The sequence below is a fragment of the Phyllobates terribilis genome, unplaced genomic scaffold (genome assembly GCF_046119375.1).
Source record: "Phyllobates terribilis strain yellow unplaced genomic scaffold, ASM4611937v1 Scaffold_7__3_contigs__length_470593459, whole genome shotgun sequence".
Lineage (NCBI taxonomy): Eukaryota > Metazoa > Chordata > Amphibia > Anura > Dendrobatidae > Phyllobates > Phyllobates terribilis.
In genome coordinates, this window is record NW_027362767.1 from 64,969,107 (window position 1) to 64,994,338 (window position 25,232).

The 25,232-nt window shown below is 43.6% G+C and overlaps 2 protein-coding genes across 6 annotated transcripts in view; one reads left to right on the plus strand and one right to left on the minus strand.

The window, feature by feature from the left end:
• The window catches only part of BRF1 (BRF1 general transcription factor IIIB subunit), a 250,484-nt gene that overhangs the window by 133,305 nt on the left and 91,947 nt on the right, over nucleotides 1-25,232 (minus strand). The gene's annotated exons all lie outside the window — the stretch shown is intronic.
• BTBD6 (BTB domain containing 6) overlaps nucleotides 17,550-25,232 on the plus strand; it is a 29,965-nt gene continuing 22,282 nt past the window's right edge. The window contains exons 1-5 of one of the 5 annotated variants that reach the window (XM_073638668.1): nucleotides 17,550-17,706; nucleotides 19,097-19,379; nucleotides 21,640-21,730; nucleotides 21,838-21,956; nucleotides 22,221-23,659. In XM_073638668.1, coding sequence (XP_073494769.1) covers nucleotides 19,186-19,379; nucleotides 21,640-21,730; nucleotides 21,838-21,956; nucleotides 22,221-23,253 — 1,437 coding nt within the window. In that variant the 5' untranslated portion in view covers nucleotides 17,550-17,706; nucleotides 19,097-19,185 and the 3' untranslated portion in view covers nucleotides 23,254-23,659. Of the gene's footprint in view, nucleotides 17,707-18,505; nucleotides 19,380-21,639; nucleotides 21,731-21,837; nucleotides 21,957-22,220; nucleotides 23,660-25,232 lie in introns of those variants that run through there. The other 4 variants (XM_073638667.1, XM_073638669.1, XM_073638666.1 and 1 more) reach the window with 4 other exon arrangements.

Below are 25,232 nucleotides of genomic sequence, written 5' to 3' on the forward strand. Positions count from 1 at the left end.
CCTTAATAAGAAAATGCTGCCTTCTGCTCAACACCTGTTTTCAGGGGATTATATCTTCCAGGATGACAATGCTCCTTGTCACAGAGCTAAGACAGTAACTGAATGGAAAAAAAAGAACAAGGTGGCTACTATTGACTGGCCAGCCCAGTCCCCGGACCTCAATCCAATTGAAAATTTGTGGAACAAGGTATCAATAGAGATATCTAAAAAACAGCCAAGGACCAAGAGAGAGTTGATTGAGGCTCTGATGCCGGCCTGGAACCACATCATCACTCGTGAACATCTGCAGAAGCTTGTTCACTCAATGCCACAGAGATGCAAGTTGGTGCTCAAGAGCAAAGGCTGGCCAATAAAGTATTAGAAGCTAAAGATGCAGTCAAAAGGCCCTTTTCAGGACTCTGAATTAAATAGAAAATAATAAATCTTAAAAAGTAAAATTTAAGTCTGTGTGAACTTGCATTGGAAGTTAATGAACTTAGAAACCTGTTCACCATTCTACACACAGTACTGGTGTAGGTATGGTTATGATGTAAAAAAAATGATCAAAAATGCGCATACCATAACAATTTATACACTTGGGACATTCAAAAATGAGTATGGCATACAATGAGTGATTACAAAAACATATATGTTCCACCAGTTTCACTGTAGAGATGCAAAAGTATGAAATATATAGTTTTCTTCACGCCTATGCAGGACTTTTGAACACCACTGTAACTCAAGAACGGGGGAGTCCTCCGACTGCTGCTGGTAGAGACTTATGGGAGTTCTGAAAAAAAGTCAAGCAATTTGAGTTTGACTATTTTCAGAGCAATGGAGGTCAATAGTGAGAACCATGCAAGCACTGACTATTCCAGCAGCTCCAAGTGAACCTGTATATGTCATAAATGCATGAGATGAAAAAGCCGTTTTAAAGGTGTTCTCCGGGCATATGATATTGATGCCGTCTGCATAGGATCTGCTGTTATCTCCGTCAGTGGCCCTATGTAAGCTCTGACTGGGGCTGCACAGTGCAGCTGCCGGATCACTGCCGAACAGCTCCTATTATCCCATTTATTTCAGTGTATGGCACAGTAACAAAGTGATCAAGCGAATGTTGGGAACTACGAACGTGCAGTGTAAAGTGTGATCACTATGAAAGGAAATGGAAGAAATATCGTGTGTAGCAAAAAAATGGCCATTTTGCTGGATTGCTTTATGATTCATGCTGCCATTATCTGCAATCTCATTGTGGAAACACAATGCAATATCATGAAGAGACCCGAGTATTTACTGCAGGGAAGACCGGCAATAAGACGACTTCCATAAAGCTAGGTGCAATATGTTCTCCCCAGTGCTGTACAATATGAAACAATAGCAGAGATGGATTCACAATAGTGCGCCAGGAGAGCAAATCACTGAAGGTGCCTATAAGGATAAGAAGATTTCAGCAGGACCGTCAGATCATCTAATATGTCTGGGGGCATCTCTACTGTCCTAATGAGAGCAGATGACAAAGGACAGACGAAGGGCATGTTGGAATTCAACATGCCTGATCTTTCGTGCTCGTCAATACGTACAGGGAAGGTTTGGGAAAATGTCTGTCAATTGAACGAGCATGTATGTGTACAGAAGGTTCAGGAGGAAAAGATGTCGGCTGTACATGAGCGTGCATGTGAATACTGTGCTCAGGAGGAATAGATGTCGGCTGAACATGAGCGTGCATGTGTATACTGTGCTCAGGAGGAAAAGATGTCGGCTGAACATGAGCGTGCATGTGTATACTGTGCTCAGGAGGAAAATATGTCGGCTGAACATGAGCGTGCATGTGTATACTGTGCTCAGGTGGAAAAGATGTCGGCTGTACATGAACATGTATGTGTATACTGTGCTCAGGAGGAATAGATGTTGGCTGTACATGAGCGTGCATGTGTATACTGTGCTCAGGAGGAATAGATGTCGGCTGTACATGAGCATGTATGTGTATACTGTGCTCAGGAGGAATAGATGTCGGCTGTACATGAGCGTGCATGTGTATACTGTGCTCAGGAGGAATAGATGTCGGCTGTACATGAGCGTGCATGTGTATACTGTGCTCAGGAGGAATAGATGTTGGCTGTACATGAGCGTGCATGTGTATACTGTGCTCAGGAGGAATAGATGTCGGCTGTACATGAGCGTGCATGTGTACAGAGGGCTCAGGAGGAATAGATGTCGGCTGTACATGAGCATGTATGTGTACAGAGGGCTCAGGAGGAATAGATGTCGGCTGTACATGAGCATGCATGTGTATACTGTGCTCAGGAGGAAAAGATGTCGGCTGTACATGAGCATGTATGTGTACAGAGGGCTCAGGAGGAATAGATGTCGGCTGTACATGAGCATGTATGTGTACAGAGGGCTCAGGAGGAATAGATGTCGGCTGTACATGAGCATGTATGTGTACAGAGGGCTCAGAAGGAATAGATGTCGGCTGTACATGAGCATGTATGTGTACAGAGGGCTCAGGAGGAATAGATGTTGGCTGTACATGAGCATGCATGTGCATACTGTGCTCAGGAGGAAAAGATGTCGGCTGAACATGAGCATGCATGTGTATACTGTGCTCAGGAGGAAAAGATATCGGCTGTACATGAGCATGCATGTGTATACTGTGCTCAGGAGGAAAATATGTCGGCTGTACATGAGCGTGCATGTGTATACTGTGCTCAGGAGGAAAAGATGTCGGCTGTACATGAGCATGCATGTGTATACTGTGCTCAGGAGGAATAGATGTTGGCTGTACATGAGCGTGCATGTGTATACTGTGCTCAGGAGGAAAAGATGTCGGCTGAACATGAGCGTGCATGTGTATACTGTGCTCAGGAGGAAAAGATTTCGGCTGTACATGAGCGTGTACGTGTATACTGTGCTCAGGAGGAATAGATGTTGGCTGTACATGAGCGTGCATGTGTATACTGTGCTCAGGAGGAATAGATGTCGGCTGTACATGAGCATGTATGTGTATACTGTGCTCAGGAGGAATAGATGTTGGCTGTACATGAGCGTGCATGTGTATACTGTGCTCAGGAGGAATAGATGTCGGCTGTACATGAGCGTGCATGTGTACAGAGGGCTCAGGAGGAATAGATGTCGGCTGTACATGAGTATGTATGTGTACAGAGGGCTCAGGAGGAATAGATGTCAGCTGTACATGAGCATGTATGTGTACAGAGGGCTCAGGAGGAATAGATGTCGGCTGTACATGAGCATGTATGTGTATACTGTGCTCAGGAGGAATAGATGTCGGCTGAACATGAGCGTGAATGTGTATACTGTGGTCAGGAGGAGTAGATGTCGGCTGAACATGAGCGTGAATGTGTATACTGTGCTCAGGAGGAATAAATGTCGGCTGAACATGAGCGTGCATGTGTATACTGTGGTCAGGAGGAGTAGATGTCGGCTGAACATGAGCGTGCATGTTTATACTGTGGTCAGGAGGAGTAGATGTCGGCTGAACATGAGCGTGCATGTGTATACTGTGGTCAGGAGGAGTAGATGTCGGCTGAACATGAGCGTGCATGTGTATACTGTGGTCAGGAGGAGTAGATGTCGGCTGAACATGAGCGTGAATGTGTATACTGTGGTCAGGAGGAGTAGATGTCGGCTGAACATGAGCGTGAATGTGTATACTGTGGTCAGGAGGAGTAGATGTCGGCTGAACATGAGCGTGCATGTGTATACTGTGGTCAGGAGGAGTAGATGTCGGCTGAACATGAGCGTGAATGTGTATACTGTGGTCAGGAGGAGTAGATGTCGGCTGAACATGAGCGTGAATGTGTACACTGTGGTCAGGAGGAGTAGATGTCGGCTGAACATGAGCGTGCATGTGTATACTGTGGTCAGGAGGAGTAGATGTCGGCTGAACATGAGCGTGAATGTGTATACTGTGGTCAGGAGGAGTAGATGTCGGCTGAACATGAGCGTGCATGTGTATACTGTGCTCAGGAGGAAAAGATGTCGGCTGTACATGAGCGTGCATGTGTATACTGTGCTCAGGAGGAAAATATGTCGGCTGAACATGAGCGTGCATGTGTATACTGTGCTCAGGAGGAAAATATGTCGGCTGTACATGAGCGTGCATGTGAATACTGTGCTCAGGAGGAATAGATGTCGGCTGAACATGAGCGTGCATGTGTATACTGTGCTCAGGAGGAAAAGATGTCGGCTGAACATGAGCATGTATGTGTATACTGTGCTCAGGAGGAAAATATGTCGGCTGTACATGAGCGTGCATGTGTATACTGTGCTCAGGAGGAAAATATGTCGGCTGAACATGAGCGTGCATGTGTATACTGTGCTCAGGTGGAAAAGATGTCGGCTGTACATGAACATGTATGTGTATACTGTGCTCAGGAGGAATAGATGTTGGCTGTACATGAGCGTGCATGTGTATACTGTGCTAAGGAGGAATAGATGTCGGCTGTACATGAGCATGTATGTGTATACTGTGCTCAGGAGGAATAGATGTTGGCTGTACATGAGCGTGCATGTGTATACTGTGCTCAGGAGGAATAGATGTCGGCTGTACATGAGCGTGCATGTGTATACTGTGCTCAGGAGGAATAGATGTTGGCTGTACACGAGCGTGCATGTGTATACTGTGCTCAGGAGGAATAGATGTTGGCTGTACATGAGCGTGCATGTGTATACTGTGCTCAGGAGGAATAGATGTCGGCTGTACATGAGCGTGCATGTGTACAGAGGGCTCAGGAGGAATAGATGTCGGCTGTACATGAGCATGTATGTGTACAGAGGGCTCAGGAGGAATAGATGTCGGCTGTACATGAGCATGCATGTGTATACTGTGCTCAGGAGGAAAAGATGTCGGCTGTACATGAGCATGTATGTGTACAGAGGGCTCAGGAGGAATAGATGTCGACTGTACATGAGCATGTATGTGTACAGAGGGCTCAGAAGGAATAGATGTCGGCTGTACATGAGCATGTATGTGTACAGAGGGCTCAGGAGGAATAGATGTTGGCTGTACATAAGCATGCATGTGCATACTGTGCTCAGGAGGAAAAGATGTCGGCTGAACATGAGCATGCATGTGTATACTGTGCTCAGGAGGAAAAGATATCGGCTGTACATGAGCATGCATGTGTATACTGTGCTCAGGAGGAAAATATGTCGGCTGTACATGAGCGTGCATGTGTATACTGTGCTCAGGAGGAAAAGATGTCGGCTGTACATGAGCATGCATGTGTATACTGTGCTCAGGAGGAATAGATGTTGGCTGTACATGAGCGTGCATGTGTATACTGTGCTCAGGAGGAATAGATGTTGGCTGTACATGAGCGTGCATGTGTATACTGTGCTCAGGAGGAAAAGATGTCGGCTGAACATGAGCGTGCATGTGTATACTGTGCTCAGGAGGAAAAGATTTCGGCTGTACATGAGCGTGTACGTGTATACTGTGCTCAGGAGGAATAGATGTCGGCTGTACATGAGCATGTATGTGTATACTGTGCTCAGGAGGAATAGATGTCGGCTGAACATGAGCGTGCATGTGTATACTGTGCTCAGGAGGAATAAATGTCGGCTGAACATGAGCGTGCATGTGTATACTGTGGTCAGGAGGAGTACATGTCGGCTGAACATGAGCGTGCATGTGTATACTGTGGTCAGGAGGAATAGATGTCGGCTGTACATGAGCGTGCATGTGTATACTGTGCTCAGGAGGAATAGATGTCGGCTGTACATGAGCGTGTATGTGTACAGAGGGCTCAGAAGGAATAGATGTCGGCTGTACATGAGCATGTATGTGTACAGAGGGCTCAGAAGGAATAGATGTCGGCTGTACATGAGCGTGTATGTGTACAGAGGGCTCAGGAGGAATAGATGTCGGCTGTACATGAGCATGCATGTGCATACTGTGCTCAGGAGGAAAAGATATCGGCTGTACATGAGCATGTATGTGTATACTGTGCTCAGAAGGAATAGATGTCGGCTGTACATGAGCGTGTATGTGTACAGAGGGCTCAGAAGGAATAGATGTCGGCTGTACATGAGCGTGTATGTGTACAGAGGGTTCAGGAGGAATAGATGTCGGCTGTACATGAGCATGTATGTGTACAGAGGGCTCAGAAGGAATAGATGTCGGCTGTACATGAGCATGTATGTGTACAGAGGGCTCAGGAGGAATAGATGTCGGCTGAACATGAGCGTGACTGTGTATACTGTGCTCAGGAGGAATAGATGTTGGCTGAACATGAGCGTGACTGTGTATACTGTGCTCAGGAGGAATAAATGTTGGCTGAACATGAGCGTGACTGTGTATACTGTGCTCAGGAGGAATAAATGTTGGCTGAACATGAGCGTGACTGTGTATACTGTGCTCAGGAGGAATAAATGTTGGCTGAACATGAGCGTGAATGTGTATACTGTGCTCAGGAGGAATAAATGTCGGCTGAACATGAGCGTGCATGTGTATACTGTGGTCAGGAGGAGTAGATGTCGGCTGAACATGAGCGTGCATGTGTATACTGTGGTCAGGAGGAATAGATGTCGGCTGTACATGAGCATGTATGTGTACAGAGGGCTCAGAAGGAATAGATGTCGGCTGTACATGAGCATGTATGTGTACAGAGGGCTCAGGAGGAATAGATGTCGGCTGTACATGAGCGTGCATGTGTATACTGTGCTCAGGAGGAATAGATGTCGGCTGTACATGAGCATGTATGTGTACAGAGGGCTCAGGAGGAATAGATGTTGGCTGAACATGAGCGTGACTGTGTATACTGTGCTCAGGAGGAATAAATGTTGGCTGAACATGAGCGTGAATGTGTATACTGTGCTCAGGAGGAATAAATGTCGGCTGAACATGAGCGTGCATGTGTATACTGTGGTCAGGAGGAGTAGATGTCGGCTGAACATGAGCGTGCATGTGTATACTGTGGTCAGGAGGAATAGATGTCGGCTGTACATGAGCATGTATGTGTACAGAGGGCTCAGAAGGAATAGATGTCGGCTGTACATGAGCATGTATGTGTACAGAGGGCTCAGGAGGAATAGATGTCGGCTGTACATGAGCGTGCATGTGTATACTGTGCTCAGGAGGAATAAATGTCGGCTGTACATGAGCGTGCATGTGTATACTGTGCTCAGGAGGAATAAATGTCGGCTGAACATGAGCGTGCATGTGTATACTGTGGTCAGGAGGAGTAGATGTCGGCTGAACATGAGCGTGCATGTGTATACTGTGCTCAGGAGGAATAGATGTCGGCTGTACATGAGCATGTATGTGTACAGAGGGCTCAGAAGGAATAGATGTCGGCTGTACATGAGCATGTATGTGTACAGAGGGCTCAGGAGGAATAGATGTCGGCTGTACATGAGCGTGCATGTGTATACTGTGCTCAGGAGGAATAGATGTTGGCTGAACATGAGCGTGAATGTGTATACTGTGCTCAGGAGGAATAAATGTTGGCTGAACATGAGCGTGACTGTGTATACTGTGCTCAGGAGGAATAAATATTGGCTGAACATGAGCGTGAATGTGTATACTGTGCTCAGGAGGAATAAATGTCGGCTGAACATGAGCGTGAATGTGTATACTGTGCTCAGGAGGAATAAATGTCGGCTGAACATGAGCGTGCATGTGTATACTGTGGTCAGGAGGAGTAGATGTCGGCTGAACATGAGCGTGCATGTGTATACTGTGGTCAGGAGGAGTAGATGTCGGCTGAACATGAGCGTGCATGTGTATACTGTGGTCAGGAGGAGTAGATGTCGGCTGAACATGAGCGTGAATGTGTATACTGTGGTCAGGAGGAGTAGATGTCGGTTGAACATGAGTGTGAATGTGTATACTGTGGTCAGGAGGAGTAGATGTCGGCTGAACATGAGCGTGAATGTGTATACTGTGGTCAGGAGGAGTAGATGTCGGCTGAACATGAGCGTGAATGTGCATACTGTGCTCAGGAGGAGTAGATGTCGGCTGAACATGAGCGTGAATGTGTATACTGTGGTCAGGAGGAGTAGATGTCGGCTGAACATGAGTGTGAATGTGTATACTGTGGTCAGGAGGAGTAGATGTCGGCTGAACATGAGTGTGAATGTGTATACTGTGGTCAGGAGGAGTAGATGTCGGCTGAACATGAGCGTGAATGTGTATACTGTGGTCAGGAGGAGTAGATGTCGGCTGAACATGAGCGTGCATGTGTATACTGTGGTCAGGAGGAGTAGATGTCGGCTGAACATGAGCGTGCATGTGTATACTGTGGTCAAGAGGAGTAGATGTCGGCTGAACATGAGCGTGAATGTGTATACTGTGGTCAGGAGGAGTAGATGTCGGCTGAACATGAGCGTGAATGTGTATACTGTGGTCAGGAGGAGTACATGTCGGCTGTACATGAGCGTGCATGTGTATACTGTGGTCAGGAGGAGTAGATGTCGGCTGAACATGAGCGTTGTGTTTTTTTCTGCTGCAAATCTGCTGCTAACTTTTCTCTGGCAGGAAAAAAGCTGCATTAAAAACGCAAGTTTTGTTGCATTTTTTGCTGCTTTTTTTTTGACCACCCATTACTTCCTATGGGTGAAAAAACGCTGAATAAAGTGACATGCTCTATTTTCAAAAAACACAACCAAGTCACAAAATACGCAGCAGAAAAAAAACAGCATTTGTGAAGAGAGAATTCTGGTTTCTCATAGACTTTGCTGGTACTGCAAAAAGCAACTGAAAATTTGCATAAAAATCTGCAGCAAAATACGCTGCAAAATCCAACGTGTGTGAACATAGCCTTAGGTCCACTGTTATACACGATGATACAAGTCATAGTGTTATGTATCAGTCCAATGCCGGCAGCACACAGACATTACACACTTCTTGTTAGATCCTGACTCCTGAGGATTTGCACGAAAACTATCGAAACCGTGAGTGATGCTCAATTGACAATAACACAACTTAAATTTTAAAGTGGTTTTCCACTTTCAGTAAAGTGGATCCTAAATTCTCTAAAATAACAAACAAAGCAGGTGCTCACAGCTCACCCTTCTCGAGTTCAGTGGTGGCTCTCTGTCCGCACCGTTTTGGCTGCAGCGGTGACGTCACGTCGACAGCGCACATCACTGCTGCAGCCAATCAATGAGCAAGGAAAGCTGAGATTAGCGATTAGCTGCAGCGTTGACAAGCGATGTCGACATGACGTCACCGTTGCAGACAAAACAGACTTGTGAGTGTTTAATATTAGGTACAATGACCAGTGTAAAAATTGTATTAAAAGATTATTTTTTTTATATATAAATAGTGATATCGAAAATTGAAGAGACATTATAAAAAAAAACAAAAAAAACATACATTTAACATAAAAACCTGATTTCAAGAATAGGTCTATTTTTGATGAAACATTCAGGTAATTCTGCCTTACTATAATTTAGCCGAAATAACGCAGGTAATTTGACAGGACGATTCATAACCATAATGGTACCTTATAATATTCTGTAATATATAAACTAAAGACAGGAGTCGAACACTTAATATCAAGATATAATAAACAATTAAAAAATGCCAATCATATGTCAGCAAAAAATAGGTTATATAATAATGGTAAAAAAGGGTGTAAATCCACTAATCATCCAGATTGCAGCTGGTGCCTTTCTGCACTATATGTCAGCACAGGTGAATTATTACATAAGGGTAAATAACCCTCAATAAATGAAGATACTACAGATTTTTTCAGGAAGTTTTGTAACAAGGGTAGGAATATCAGCACCTAAATACAATAAAAGCTAATCATCGCTATAGGACTGGTTAATATACACTCAGAAATCAGAACCGAATCCTATTCATGAACGCATGGATGAGGACTTCCTCCACAATTTTACAAGTATTTTCTTTTTTTCTTTTATATTGAACAGGATGGCAGTAATATTTTATCTAATTTTCATATCACATATGATTAGCAACGTAGAATATTTCACAAGAAACCATGAGCTGTGTACAGGACGGACTTTTTATTTTTGCAAAAAAACAACAAGGAGTTGGGGGAAGGTCACAGATTTCCTCCCTTTTTTGTCACCTCTGGGAAAGGCAGAGAAACAGGAAAGACTAAGCAAACAATGGCTGTTTACCACTCAATGTAGATCCCACAATAGGGATAAAGGGAAAGCTTGTGCTGTAACCCAGAGCTGCTCCCATATTCCAGGGAATCACCTAATGGCTGCAATCCTCTAAGAAGGAGGTATGTACTGTCCGCGGGGACAGGATGGCCAGAGGACTAATACAGGGCTCCTGGGACTACTATGTGTACGGTCCAATTCACACAAGTTTTTCTTTCGTACACAAAAAAAGACTAGACCAGTCATTATGCTGGATCCTGTTTTCATCCATGGCTATTCAGATGAATAGTCACTCATGTAATATCTCTTAAATCACCCAAAAGGGAGACCCTCCTACATAGAAGCTCTGGTTTGGGTCATAAAGAGGGATTCTGAGTAAGAGACCCTCCATCCATGATGTCCATACACAGGGACAGAGGTTACCTTTCATAGATTGAGCATATGATACAAGAGATTATGTATCAATCATGATCTTTCTAAATCTGGAATCAAACATGTTTTTTTTTTAAATTATTGAGTTAATGCCAAAAGTGAACTAAAAAAAGGATGGGAAAAATAAAAGAAAAAAGGCTAAGGGTATGTGCACACAGTGCTATCTGCAGCTTTTTTCCCCCATGAAAAACAAACAGTCTTTGCAAGAAATTGCACATTACGTGCGTTTTTCATGCGTTTTTTAACGCATTCAATTGAATGGGTAAATAACAGATTGAAGATACTGAAAAACGTTGCAAAAACGAACCAGAGCTCATAAAAATGCAAGGAGGAAAAATGCACCATGTGAATGAGATTTGATAAATCTAATTTATTTTTGCTTCTACTGTAAACCACATGGCGGGGAAAAAAAAAAACACACAGCAAAAACGCTACTTGTGAACAAGCGCTAACATTTCTTTCTGATGGATCCAGGTCTGGTTTAAAAAACAAAACAAAACTGTAAGTTATCTAGGGTGGAGACCGTCTTTTTATCTGTAAGAAACTGGCACAATACCAAAGTGGAGTAAACACAGAGAAGATCGAGGCGTAATATCACAAGCTATTACACTGTGTACATATGAGATCCCACTATCAGGGGCCTGTTGATGTAAGCCAGACCATATAAAAGGTTTGTTCACCAAGTGCTAGGGGGGCTAAAAGGGACATTTAGAATAGAATATCTGCTAAAAAAAAAAAAGAAGAAGCAAAAAGTTTGGGGATGTTTCATGTAAAATTAACGCTGCAGTCCTGTTTTGTCAGGATGGGAGAGGAAATCAGTTTCAGGCTGCGCATTGAACTTAATTGTCCTTACAGAATACTGGGCTCTGTCCATCGCCTGATGCTGGAAGCCAAAAAGGAGCAGAGAGAAGAACATAATGTACAGAAAGTAGCTGCAGATCCATGACAATCTTCTAATCATGGGGAATAAGCTTGGTATAACGACTGGAAGGTGTGGAAGTGACTATCCCCATAAAGTTGTAGATATTGTCCTCAAACACCAAACATGGTGAAGGTAGCAACTTTGTGCAGATACGGTATCTGAAACACAATCCCAATAGTCTTCAGCAGCAAATGAGTCCTCGACAAGTTAAAAGAAAAAACAATTATCCATCTCGGGTTCCTGGGTTACTTCTGCAGGTGTATGTTCGCCCAGATTATAGCAGTAGCCTTGTTCACTTCGGTCTCACCCATGTTTGATATGGCGGCACAGTAGAGGGAGTTGGGTTAAGTACCAGTTCCAATTTTTGGGGCAATTCCCCCCTACATTATACATAGTGTAGAAAATGACTGAGTAAGACTTTCCAACATATCAGGTCTTAAGAAGAGCTCATCTATCCATTCCTGGCCACTTAGGACTATAGACTGTGGTCCTAAACAATAAGATGTTTTCACTTTCTCCTGAATGATTACAGTGGGCATACTGGAAAAAAATCCCATCCGATATATAACTTGAGAAAGAACTCAAGATAGCTACAGAAAAAGTTTTTACTTTTTGTCTAATTTGTAGATATATAGAAGTGCTTATTGAGCTGATAAAGGAAAAAAAAATACTGTACCTAAGCTGGTGTAAGCCCCAATCCCCCATTACTGTACACCATATGCACCCGTCACTGTCTATTCTTGACAAGCATGGATAATTTGGAATATGGATGGGGTCATGGCAGAGGGGGAGGTAATGTGATACCAGCTGAGATTTACACCAGGGCTCATGTGTCTCTTATTTAAGACAATTAGTGCAAGAGGAAGAAAAAAAAACACAAAATGATCTTTACTGTAAATCCTCTCATCTGTGCAAATAATTATACATTTGGTGCTTTGAAATCTTAGATTTAATCAAAATATAAATGTTGTAAATGTACATGTGCAGGTTTGAAATAGTTTTTTTTTTTGTCGCTTTGGTAAAAATCAAAAGTTTTGTAGCAGCGAATGTTTCGGATGTTTATTACTGTAGCAACATTTTTTATAAAATCTCGTCCATAACAGAGAATAGCCACAGAAAAATTAGGTACTGCTGTTGATTTGATATCCAGTGTGTAAATTTTTTATTTTTTTTTTTACCATGGATTTCATTATTTGCAGCCTGACAGTGAAATATGCGGGTCATATGCAGCATTCCCACAACAATGGTGGATCATGTGGTGTAGATTCTACTGAATATCGGCTACGGAAACTCCTGCGGTAATTCCGACCCCTGGACGAAGCAGTTTTTTGTGAAACGCGCGTCGGGACATCACCTTGGCGTGGCACTATTGGAGCTATGTGGGTATGCCATGGATCTGTTTATTATATAGCCTAACTGATTTTTTTTTTGTTATAAATGGAGGTCTTTTTACAACTGTTGTAGTTACTTACCCTATATATTCCATGATCACGCATTAGATCATATTATATGGCAAAAAAATAACATGGGGGGAGTTTATTGCAAACACTGTACTTACTTACCATATACATTTCATGATCACTTACCAGTGTATACTACTCAACAAGTTATTTTAAATGGGGGTTTATTGCAACTGATGTATTTAGTTACCTTACTCCCATATATAGTTTATGATCATTCACTAATCTACACTATATAGTTATTTATTTTACTCATGTATATAGCGCCATTAATTCCAAGTCGCTTTATGTACATCATCACTGCTGTCCCCATTGAGGCTGACAATCTAGATTCCCTATCAGTATGTCTTTGGAATGTGGGAGGAAACCGGAGGAAACCCATGCAAACACAGGGAGAACATACAAACTCCTTGCAGATGTTGTACTTGGTGGGATTTGAACCCAGGACCCCAGCGCTGCAAAGCAACAGTGCTAACCACTGAGCCACTGTGCTGCCCATTATTAACTTGTATACCCCTATAGCTATATTTATAAACTATCCAGCAAAGTGTCAACTATGAATTTATTTTTCTTAAGGTTACACCCCTGCTTTTTATTGTTTGTGTATTCCATTCTTTGTATTCTCTGTTATTATTGTAGATTTGATCTTTTATATAGTATTAATAAAGATTGCATTGATTTTATTGGCTTGCATTGTCCTATACCGGTGTCTTCTGCATTTCCGTGCATCTGAGCCTAGTAATATATGGATTGTGTAGGAGTTTAACTGTTCATGTGTAAAAGTACCAAGAAGAGCCAGGGAAGGTGGCCGCACACATCAGATCAGATCAATTTTGGCAGGATTGGCCAACAGTTTAATGTTTCTGAAGGTCTCCCTTCCCTTCAGTCCAATGATAGATGAGTTAAGAGTCGTAGTCAATTTGCCAAAATTTTCATGGGACTGCTGCAAAACTGCTCCACATTACAAAACCAATTTGTATTAATTTATTTCCTATATCTGACAGTTAATCCAAAATATTTCATCACTCAGGATCCCTCAGGTTCTGATGATTCCGGATTAAAGTATTTGGGTATGTTCATGAAGTAGGTTTATTATTTTTTTTGCAGCAGCATATTTTGTCCCGCAGGAAAAAAAAAAAGACGCTGTGCAAATTACCCGCATTTTTTGTTTTCTTTTCATCTATTAAATTAAATGTCTTTAAATACGACAAAAACACTAAAAGAAATGACAAGTTGCAGTTAAAAAAAAAAAAAAAAAAAAAAAAAAAAGCACCAAAAAGGGAAAAAGATTTTAGAAATCTCATTTATTTTGCTGCTACTGTAAAACACTGCGCTGTTGTATTTTTTCCCGCATGAAAAAATGCAGCATGTGAACATACCCTTTTTTGCCTACAGTATTCGGATATAACTAATGGCAAACACGATAATAAGTCTACATTGTTAAATGATCAATCTCCTCAGCCTTTCCTGTCCTATTGATCCATCTGTTTCTCCCCCGTTTCCTCCATGTCAGTGACTTGCAGAGAATGCACAATCAGACCTGACAGATGATCTATCCCATATCTCCTCCTCTTGCTTCTTATCAGGTCTTGCCATATATAATTTTTTTTTTTTAATTGACCCAGTTATGCATAGATGGGTACTGAAGCCATTGCACACCATGACAGGATTATCAAAGCTACTGAACTGCAGCAGCACGGTGGGGATCCAGGGGGTGGAAGACTTATATCGGATGAAATATTCATGCTACGCTCGGTAGCAATGTGGGGGGGGCGCTTAGAGTTCACTGCGGTCCCTTTAGGTTTGGAGGCATTTTATTCGGACCTCTAAGTTCTCCGCAATATGATGCTAGTGCAAATGTAATAGGAGGAGAAAACCTCAATTGCTGGAGATTGCACAGAATTACAAAACACATTATGGCTTGTGAAGCCTTTCAGAATAATCAGATGTAAGAGCCCGAGTCTGCGGCTTAATCATTGTGTAAATGCAGAATCAGGGAGACATAGGACATGTGTGACCATGCTGGTCAGGAAATATGGCCGTCAGCGTCCACCAATCTTAAAGAGAAATCTGTTTAGCAATGGAGTAGTACATGCCCTTTTTTATTCAATATAACTAAATACCAGGGCAGATTTGCCCTTCAGGATGCAAGAAAAGCTGGGTGACACTTCTAGTGACCCAAACGTAGAAAATAAAATCATTGTTGCTGCCCTCTTCAAGTCCGTGGTTCAGGCCTCCATTGAAGTGATTGTGCTGCAATACCACACACAACATATAGACCAATATGGCGCTGTTTTAAGAAAAACAGAGCTGTGGAGCTGGTAGGCCAAACTTCTGAATCCATCTCCTTCATAGTTGTAGTGTATAATAATTAGTAAGAACCATTTTACTTTAGTTACTCAATAACTAGGGGCCTTAGATTGACAGATTATAACACAAGTTTATAAACTTTACTCATTTCCACATTGCCCAAATGACGACTGCTCAGGTCTGCAGTGGTGATATCACGACTACTGCGCAAATCAGAGCTGCAGCCAATCACCCCGTTAAGCGGCTTCTGTCTACATCAGCAGAGCAGTTGAGCTCAGTGACTGGCTGCAGCCGTGATGTCACCGCTGCAGCCAATACTAGGATACTAGCCAAGACTAGGGTAATTTTGACGCCAGTGTTAAAGTCACTATTTTTTCCAGACTCCGCTGCCCTGTTTAGCAGAAAGTAGCCATGTTTTTCGTTTTCTATACAACTCCTTTAAATTTGTTGGAGAACCGCTCATCATAAGCAACATGAGGATTAGGTTTCCCTGCGTTACAAACAAAACTTTAAAGGGGATCAATCACCTCCTGGGCGATATCAGATCTCTACTATGGGCATACAGGGTATAGAAAAGTAAATCTATACTTACCTGTATGACCCATAGCAGGGGTCTGATTGCAGAGAAAAGCGCTTTAATCAATTATTTTTTTTCACATGCTTGGCGTCCGGGGGACGGGAAGAAATCCCCGCCTATGTGCTTATTATTCCCCTACATCCCCGCCTCTCTGCTTAATTATCATAGCCCCCCTCCCCTGCACGTCACAGGGTCCTGTGACGTGCACTGTGCTCCCTGACTTCCGGGCGTGCGCACATAGAGCGCGCTTTGCTTCATCCCGGCCCCGTCTACCTGTGCTCCGTGCCGCAGGTTTCTATTGCGCAGGCGCCGGAAAGTGACAGTGACCCCCCCCCTGCGCAATAGAAACCTGCGGCGCAGAGCACAGGTAGACGGGGCCGGGATGAAGCAAAGCGCGCTCTATGTGCGCACGCCCGGAAGTCAGGGAGCACAGTGCACGTCACAGGACCCTGTGACGTGCAGGGGAGGGGGGCTATGATAATTAAGCAGAGAGGCGGGGATGTAGGGGAATAATAAGCACATAGGCGGGGATTTCTTCCCGTCCCCCGGACGCCAAGCATGTGAAAAAAAGAAATGATTAAAGCGCTTTTCTTTGCAATCAGACCTCTGCTATGGGTCATACAGTTAAGTATAGATTTACTTTTCTATCACCTGTATGGCCATAGTAGAGATCTGATATCGCCCAGGGGGGTGACAGATTCCCTTTAAGGGCATGTCTACACATGGTGAACGTTGCATGCAGACTTACTGTGGATTTCACCGAAGCATTGCTAAAGGTGACATAAAAGGCGAAAATCAGCAGAAAACAATTGATACACTGCAAGTTTAAATTCCACGCTGCAGGTCAATTTCTGAAGCGTGTTGGGGGATTGATGAAATTTCACGCAGAAAATTTTCCAAATGCCAAACACAGACTTAAAGTTTGCTTTCTATCCAACCTGTGTGAAAACTCTCTGATAAGACAATTATTCATTTTTATTTTTATATTTTACTTTTTCCTTTTCCTGGTAAATGTGCATTGAAGTTTTTGCTCCCTGAAATCAGGGCTGTGGAGTCGGGAGTCAGTATAAAAAGTACCGACTCCTAAAATATATAATGAATTGGGTGCAGTAGTTCAATGCAGTTTGTGGGGAATATTTTTTCATAAGAATTTGGGAAAGTTATGAAATGTCCTATAAATGTCTGTCCTATTCCTGATCTAAGGGTCTAGACTTTTAGCGGAGATGAATCTGAGCTACAGTAAATTTATCACTTAAACATGAGCCGTGGATGAGGGAGTCGTGGAGTCGGAGTCGTGGAAATTGAGGAGTCGGAGGTTTGCCTTACTGACGCCACAGCCCTGCTTGAAATAATGTTTCATTACACACAAGCCAATTCCCTGTCCTATCATTAGTGTGTATTTTCCTTTGTCAAACACAAAACCTTTCCGCCTGCTCTGCAGAAAGTCAACAGCTTTGACATTCAGGACTCTGAAAAAGCTGGGTGACAGCTAGTGTGGCATCAATAATAGAAGTCTAACGGTTTTTCATGAGTAAAATCTGTTGTTTTTTTACTATTTGACTGAGAAAAATACATATTGTTCTAAAAGTCAATAAAAAATACATAAAAAAATATAAAAACATAAATTTATATACAAAAAAAAATCAATGTGAGCCTAAGCTGGCAGGTTTTGAGTTTGCATTTAGGAGTCACAGACATAACTTTTGCATTGATGTTCAGGAGTGTGGGCGCCCTCTATTGGCCACCAGTGGAATCGTCCACCCCAGATGTGTGCACAGAGGAGGAAGAGCTGCTGCCTGGAGTCCGCCCTCTCAGTCTTCCTGCCATTTCCATAATCATGGCTCCGCACTCCATGAACGATCCTGCTCTGCAAACTTTCCTGTGCATAAGTGTGGATACAGAGAGCAGCTCCTAGCTCCACAGAGGTACAATGGGGGGATATGGGCATGGGATGTGGGCATGGGATGTGGGCATGGGCTGTGCAATGCTGCAGGCTGGCATGTCCTATACGCAGTGCTGAGATTTGCAAACAATACCCAATCGATTTTCCCACTGCTGCCAGATGTGTGTTTATAGGGAGGGGAGGGAGGGATCTTCCTTTATGTAGCTAAACTTTGCAAATGTCTATTAATTGCTACATGTATCTCAGTAAACTTTAATCCCTGCAATTACATTGCAACATGTAGCATTCTTTTCCTGGCTTCCCTTTACTATACTGCACCCATCAGACTATGTGCATGTAGCCTGCTCTCTTGGTCTTTCTTGCAACATTCACTCTGATCAGGGTGCAAAGGGTCCATCTATACCAGATCTTTGCCTGGGTTTCATGCTCCTTTAGGGGATGTTGCTCTATCCTGCACCCCATTCTTTTGCACGTATGAACTCTATGCATTGTGCTGAGTTCTGCTGGATGTTTCGCTGGTTCTCAGAGGTCAGTATATGCTGCTTTTTCTGCACTTTGCCCATGCAGAGTGCATCCCCTTCCTTTTTTATGGGTTTATCCTGTGCACTTGGATTGATGATCAGGGGCTTTGGGTGGGAGTACAGAAGAATGACATATTGTGTGATGGAGGGAGGGAGGTTACAGAGTCCTCCCACCTCTCTCCCAGGCTAAGCTGCACACACAGAGGCTTGTTGGTGCAAGGGCTGCTGTGAATGGCAAGGACTCTACCCTGCGATTGGCTCCTAGCCTCGTGACGTCAGCAGCCCCAGCTTGCTATTTGAGCTCAAGCCTTGCCCAATTCTCTCCACATCTACACGTAGAGCCTGAAGCCAGCAGCACACACTGGAGAGAGGTGGGGGAGGAGGCGCCTCTCTATTCTTGTCTCCTATCCCCAGTGCTATGCATATGCCAGCATACACAAAAGCTGCACCACTGGCAGCTGGTGCACCCACACTGGCCACCAAACCATCCTTATAATGCATGGCAGGCAGCAAAGGAATAGGGTGCGTGCAAGAAACTTCTGCCTGCTGCACCCAGAGGAGCCCTGGATATAACATAGACCGCCGGAGCAGCTGGTAACCGGGCATTTTGTTTACTTTCCCCTATGGGTGCAGCAGCTTGTGACTGCTCCCCGTGGATTGTATTGGCGTGCACGTCACCGAGGTCGATTACATAACTGCATGGTGTTTTTCTCTTTTTGCTTATGGACGAATTTAATCCTGGTGACTTTGGAAGTTAAATCACAGCGTCCGTGATTCATGCGTACAAAAGAGGAGCTCCTGCTAGTTTTTTCCCCTTGCCCATGCCACTAGACCCAGGCTGCCTGAATGGCAGGATCATGAAGTGTTTGACTTTCTTTCTTCTGCTTCCAGAGACCTTAAAGAAGTCTAAAAAGAGCGCCCGGGCTAACGGCAAGGTGCAAGCATGCTATGAGATAGTGCCTCTGGCTCTCAAGAGGAAGATGGCTGCAGAGCTTTACCCTGCTAGTGCAAACACGAATATTGCCAACAGTAATAACGCTGCTGCGGTCACCGCCAAGAAGAACGCCCTCCAGATCCAGCAGAACGCACCGCCACCACCGCAGCTGCAGAACCTGAACAACAACAACATCGAGAGCACCAACTGGCAGTCCTTCCACCCGACCCTGAGGGAGAGGTGAGCACAGTGCCCCCTGCAGCCGGCCTGGCACCCATAGGTCAATCCTAGACGAGCCGAGAGCAACCAATGTGCATGCACAAGGGAACTGTAACTTTTCAGGGCAATCGCAGGATACTGCAGTCATTATTTGAAGTCATAGAGGATGGGGGGGGGGGTACCGACTGCAACTGCAGAAGAGTCCAGCCTCGTAGTCAAAGGTAGACGAGCCTTGCAGTACACCACAGTCAAAGGTACCCGAGCCTGGCAGGCAGTGCACCGTAGTCAAAAGGTACCTGAGCCTGGCAGTGCACCATAGTCAAAGGTAGATGAGCCTGGCATTGCACCGTAGTCAAAGGTACCAGAGAATGGGAGTGCACCATAGTCAAAGGTAGATGAGCCTGGCAGTACACCATAGTCAAAGGTAGACAAACCTGGCAGTGCACCATAGTCAAAGGTAGATGAGCCTGGCAGTGCATCATAGTCAAAGGTAGACTAGCCTGGCAGTGCACCATAGTCAAAAGTAGACTAGCCTGGCAGTGCATCGTAGTCAAAGGTAGACGAGTCTGGCAGTGCACTGTAGTCAAAGGTACCAGAGAATGGCAGTGCACCATAGTCAAAGGTACCCAAGCCTGGCAGTGCACTGTAAAAGGTACCCGAGCCTGGCAGTGCACCGTAAAGGTAGACGAGCCTGGCAGTGCACGCACAGGGGTCGCAGAGGCTGATGCAGCAACCATGCGTGCCAATGACACCGCAGTAACAGGGTTATAACATACGAACACTGCTAAGATAAGGCTATTGCCTCCCGACAGGACAGCAGCCACAGATCTAGCTAATCCTTATGCCAGGTTTGCACTTAAGTGTCATAGATGGACATATAGACACTGGGCTTAACAACCCATGATGGTGCAATCATAAGGGTATCTATCAAACTGCAGATACATAATTTATCCTTTACTTGGTGCAAGTATAGATCGTCTTCCTTAGGATACCAGAGCTATGCTTTCTCGTATATTATCCTAGCTACCTAATATGTAGGTCAGACCACCACTGGTCCAATGCCATATTAAATACTGTATGGGACTGAGGAGTTTAGAAAAGAGCTTACTTCGACCTTATCGTAATAGACAATAGAAGTGAGCAACAGACATAATCGCTAGTCAATGCAAATACTCTAAGACGAGCTGAAGCCGTTGGTCCCATATGCAGGTCCTGCACGTATTCAGCTGACAGGCATCCCCCACCGACGCTGCACGGAGTTAGCAAGCAGCTCATGCACTCAGCCATTGCTAATCTGCTACGAGCATCAGCAGGAACAGGACATGGTTTAAGCATTGTGATATAGATAGGGGGATTCCTCACTGCAGAGCTGTCAGGACCAACCAGAACGGCACTGGGTCAAATCACGCAAGTAGAGCTCTTTCTGCAATACTAAACCACTCTCCTATAACAGAAAACTATGGGAGATGGATTTTTCTTGTTGATGTCTTGACAAGCTTAAGAGACCAACCCATTCACCACCATGGATTGTTGCACAGCCATTGATCTTAAGTACCTTTTTTTTCTGCCACTGTCACAATTTTAATAGATCACCCAGTTGCATGAATGTGAATATGGCAGGGGATCTTCTGGTTCGTTCTGTGCTCACCATGAAGTCGTCGTTTCTGTGGTTGGGAACGGTGCACACCATAGATCATGTTAGATTTCGGTTTTATGTATTGCAACAAATATTGTGATCATACAGGAAGATTTGCCGTTTCCAGGGTCTTCATTGCCCATATTCTTGCATTAAGAGTTATGCAGTCAATTTATTATATTAGGCAAGAAGCTAGTTGATAGCATCACTTCTGCTCACTTGACTCTCTGCATAGACGAATGCATTAAAAAAAAATGCTTTCCAGGCAAAGCTATGTTATCTTAGATTTTATTTCCAGTAATCTAAAGTAAAGCCATTGAGAATTTCTATGAATCCTCAGGAAAATCCCTCAGATTAGCATGATTAACCCATATAAGACCGGTACGAGGCAGCTGACAAACGTAGGAGACAAACAGGCTGCAGCGAAATTTTGACAAAAGGTGAAATCTCGCAGATTAAAATGAGCAGACCTTTCTTGTACGCCCATGAAAAGGATGTGTCATCTCTTTCATCCCGTCATTTACATAGAAAGGGAAGGCCACTTCAATTAGAGACGCTCGCGTCGGCCTTTGTAGTTGGATTTAGACTGGAGTATTCTTGTTGAGCTCTTCCGGCTAAATATATATGTATATATTCTCCCTTTAGGAATGCACTGATGTTTAACAACGAGCTAATGGCTGATGTGCACTTCATTGTGGGGCCAATTGGGGCCTGCAAGAAAGTCCCTGCTCACAAGGTACGTTGAACCTTTCCCTTCAAACAAAAATTGTGAAAAATATAAATTGTCTTTTTTTTTTATTTGCAAAATTAAAAATTTGATATATTTTTCTTGTTTATTTCCAGTATATTTTGGCCGTTGGGAGCTCGGTGTTTTATGCTATGTTTTATGGAGATCTAGCGGAGGTCAAATCTGAAATCCATATCCCGGATGTGGAACCTGCTGCTTTTTTAATCCTTTTAAAGTAAGTGGGGTCATTAAAGAATTGGAAAAGAAATACGGCAGCAAACATGAAAGCTTATAAAATATGCATAATTCTGACTGGCATTAATGGCTCGCTCTCAGAACGGTTGGTAAAATAGCCGTTCTCGAAAAACCACAAAAAAAAGCTTTGACTTCTTATGTAACGAGCACAGTCGTTACCAGGAACTGAAAAAAAAAATTTGCAAATTTTAAATTAGAGAATTTTTTTGTGCAAATATTTGACTCTTGTTCTTGCTTTCCTTAGGTACTTGTATAGCGACGAAATTGACCTGGAAGCGGACACTGTGCTTGCAACGCTCTATGCTGCCAAGAAGTATATTGTACCAGCGTTGGCCAAGGCCTGTGTGAACTTTCTTGAGACAAGCCTAGAGGCTAAAAACGCATGCGTCTTACTTTCTCAAAGCCGCCTCTTCGAGGAGCCGGATCTGACTTTGCGTTGCTGGGAAGTGATTGATGCGCAGGCTGAATTGGCGCTGAAGTCAGAGGGCTTCTGTGAGATTGATCTTCCCACCCTAGAGATTATCGTGACCCGGGAAACGCTTAACACTAAAGAAGACGTTGTATTCGAAGCGGTTTTGAAATGGGCAGAGGCCGAATGCAAACGACAAGGCCTGCCGGTGACGCCTACAAACAGGAGGAATGTACTGGGAAAAGCATTGTACTTGGTACGGATTCCCACCATGACTTTAGAGGAATTTGCCAATGGAGCTGCCCAGTCGGACATTTTAACCTTGGAGGAGACGCGCAGTATATTCTTGTGGTACACGGCTGCTAACAAACCCCAGCTAGAGTTCCCGCTCGTTAAAAGGAAGGGTCTTGCACCTCAGAGATGCCACAGATTCCAGTCTTCGGCCTACCGCAGTAACCAGTGGAGATACAGGGGACGTTGCGACAGCATCCAGTTTGCGGTAGACAAAAGGATATTTATAGCGGGACTTGGGCTTTATGGATCGAGCTGTGGCAAAGCAGAATATAGTGTCAAAATTGAACTGAAAAGGCAAGGGGTCGTCCTTGCTCAAAATCTGACTAAATTTGTCTCCGATGGTTGTAGTAACACTTTTTCCGTCTGGTTTGAGCACCCCGTGCAGGTGGAGCAGGACACATTTTACACAGTCAGTGCCATCCTGGACGGCAACGAGCTCAGTTACTTTGGGCAAGAGGGCATGACGGAAGTGCAGTGCGGAAAAGTGACTTTCCAGTTTCAGTGCTCATCGGACAGTACCAACGGGACTGGTGTACAAGGGGGGCAAATTCCAGAGCTGATCTTTTATGCATGACGCGTTTCACCTCCAGACTACTGCTAAAGCACACCGACGACTCTTTTTTTTTTTTTTTTTTTTCCTAGAGCGGCCGGCAAAACACGATAGCTCGCCCCTTTTTCCACTCCCTGGTTGTCCTGCCATGCACTGAAAAAGGGTGAAGGGTAAATCTGTCCTTGTAAACGGTATGGAATGTAACAAACGGGCTGTCGAAAATCCACCTGAAGGATTGCTTTTAGAGTTTAATCTTATTTTATTTATTTATAATCTATTTGAATTATTAAAACTGCTCCATGCAGGGGAAATGGTAAAAAAATCTGCACATAATGTGCATTTATTTTGTATATAGATAACTTGGTAAAATTTAGCTTGCTCAACAGAGGAGCAGCGATTAAATATGTTACATAAAAGATTTTTACTTATACCCACATCTGCCTGGTCTATGTCATTTATGCGTTTCTGTACGTCCTATATATTTGATTGGTCAAGGTTTGTTTCTATTCAGTGCATCATGTGCATGAGTCTATGTATTATTTGTGTATGCCAGCGTCATAAAATCAGTGATCCCGGCACCTTAATTACTTCTGGACAGTCCGTAGACTATAAACGTCAGTCCACCCTTTACTCTGCACTGACAGTATAAAACGTCAATGTATGGTAAGCAACTTGCACCAGATTATGCAGGTGTGGGTTTGGGATAAGTCAGACTCCCCACAGAAAAGGAAAACCTGGTTTATTGCCATGTATGTTAGCTTGATCATTGTATACAGATTAGGAAGCACTGACAATGCTTCCTCCTCTGGACCCAGCAATAATGTGATCACTGGGTGTAAGGAGGCAACAGGAGTTGCTGGGTCTTAAGAGACCTAGTCAGCTCCGCTATGCATCCAGGAGTCTGAATTTCCACTGTAACTTGGGCTAATAAAACCAACCCCAGTTACAGGGAAAATCAGCAATGAAAAGAATATATTAATGTTAAAAAGCCCCCTAAAGGTCTTTAAAGTGTGAAATAAGTGAAAAAATAAAACAAGACTAAAAACCAAAAACCTGACAGTCCAAATTGATGTTTCTAGCCCTGCTCCATTAAGAAAAAAAATATGTCCAAATAAAAAAAAAAAAGGTAAAAAAAAATAGATAATTTTTTGTATTTACAATTTCCCCAATATCAGCAAAAAATTAAAATGAAGCCCGATGTACTGTGATAAAACAGGCAAAAATGTTAGGGACGGAGTAAAATGGTACCCGGTCTTGAACTAGTTAATAATTAATATGAGGATGCAGAATGAGGCTATAGAGAAATTTACTAACAGAGCTGACTACGGAAAGTGTTCAAAAATCTCATTAGGTTACATTTAGGAAACAGAAAGGAGTCGCTAAAGCTAATCATACACATTAGATACAAGACTGACTCCAGATTTCCCCACAGTATAAGCTCTTGGGGAGAGGAGAAAGCTACTGCTGGTTTTATCTCTCCTAAAAGCAAAAAGGATCAGGCACTGAAAATCCAACTGTCTGATGCTTTTCTGCACCGATATCATTGGAAGGCTGCCATACACTTCAGATAAGACAATTGGGTTTAGTTGACTTTCATCTAATTATGAAGGGGGCATTTACTTGGAAACCTCCTCCAATTTCAGCGAGAATGACCAAAAATCTTTCCTGACAGATCATCTCAGGGGAGAAAGAAGCATAAAACAAGTTGTTTTCAATGCCGACCCTTTTGTTTTCAATGCCGACCCTTTTGTTTTCAATGCCGACCCTTTTGTTTTCAATGCCGACCCTTTTGTTTTCAATGCCGACCCTTTTGTTTTCAATGCCGACCCTTTTGTTTTCAATGCCGACCCTTTTGTTTTCAATGCCGACCCTTTTGTTTTCAATGCCGACCCTTTTGCTTTCCTGTGAGATAATCTGAGCCATCTGAGGTGTCCTGTTCATAAAGGACACGCAGAAATAGGAGGCATGGGTCTTTATATGCTAGAAATTTGCCAAATTGAATT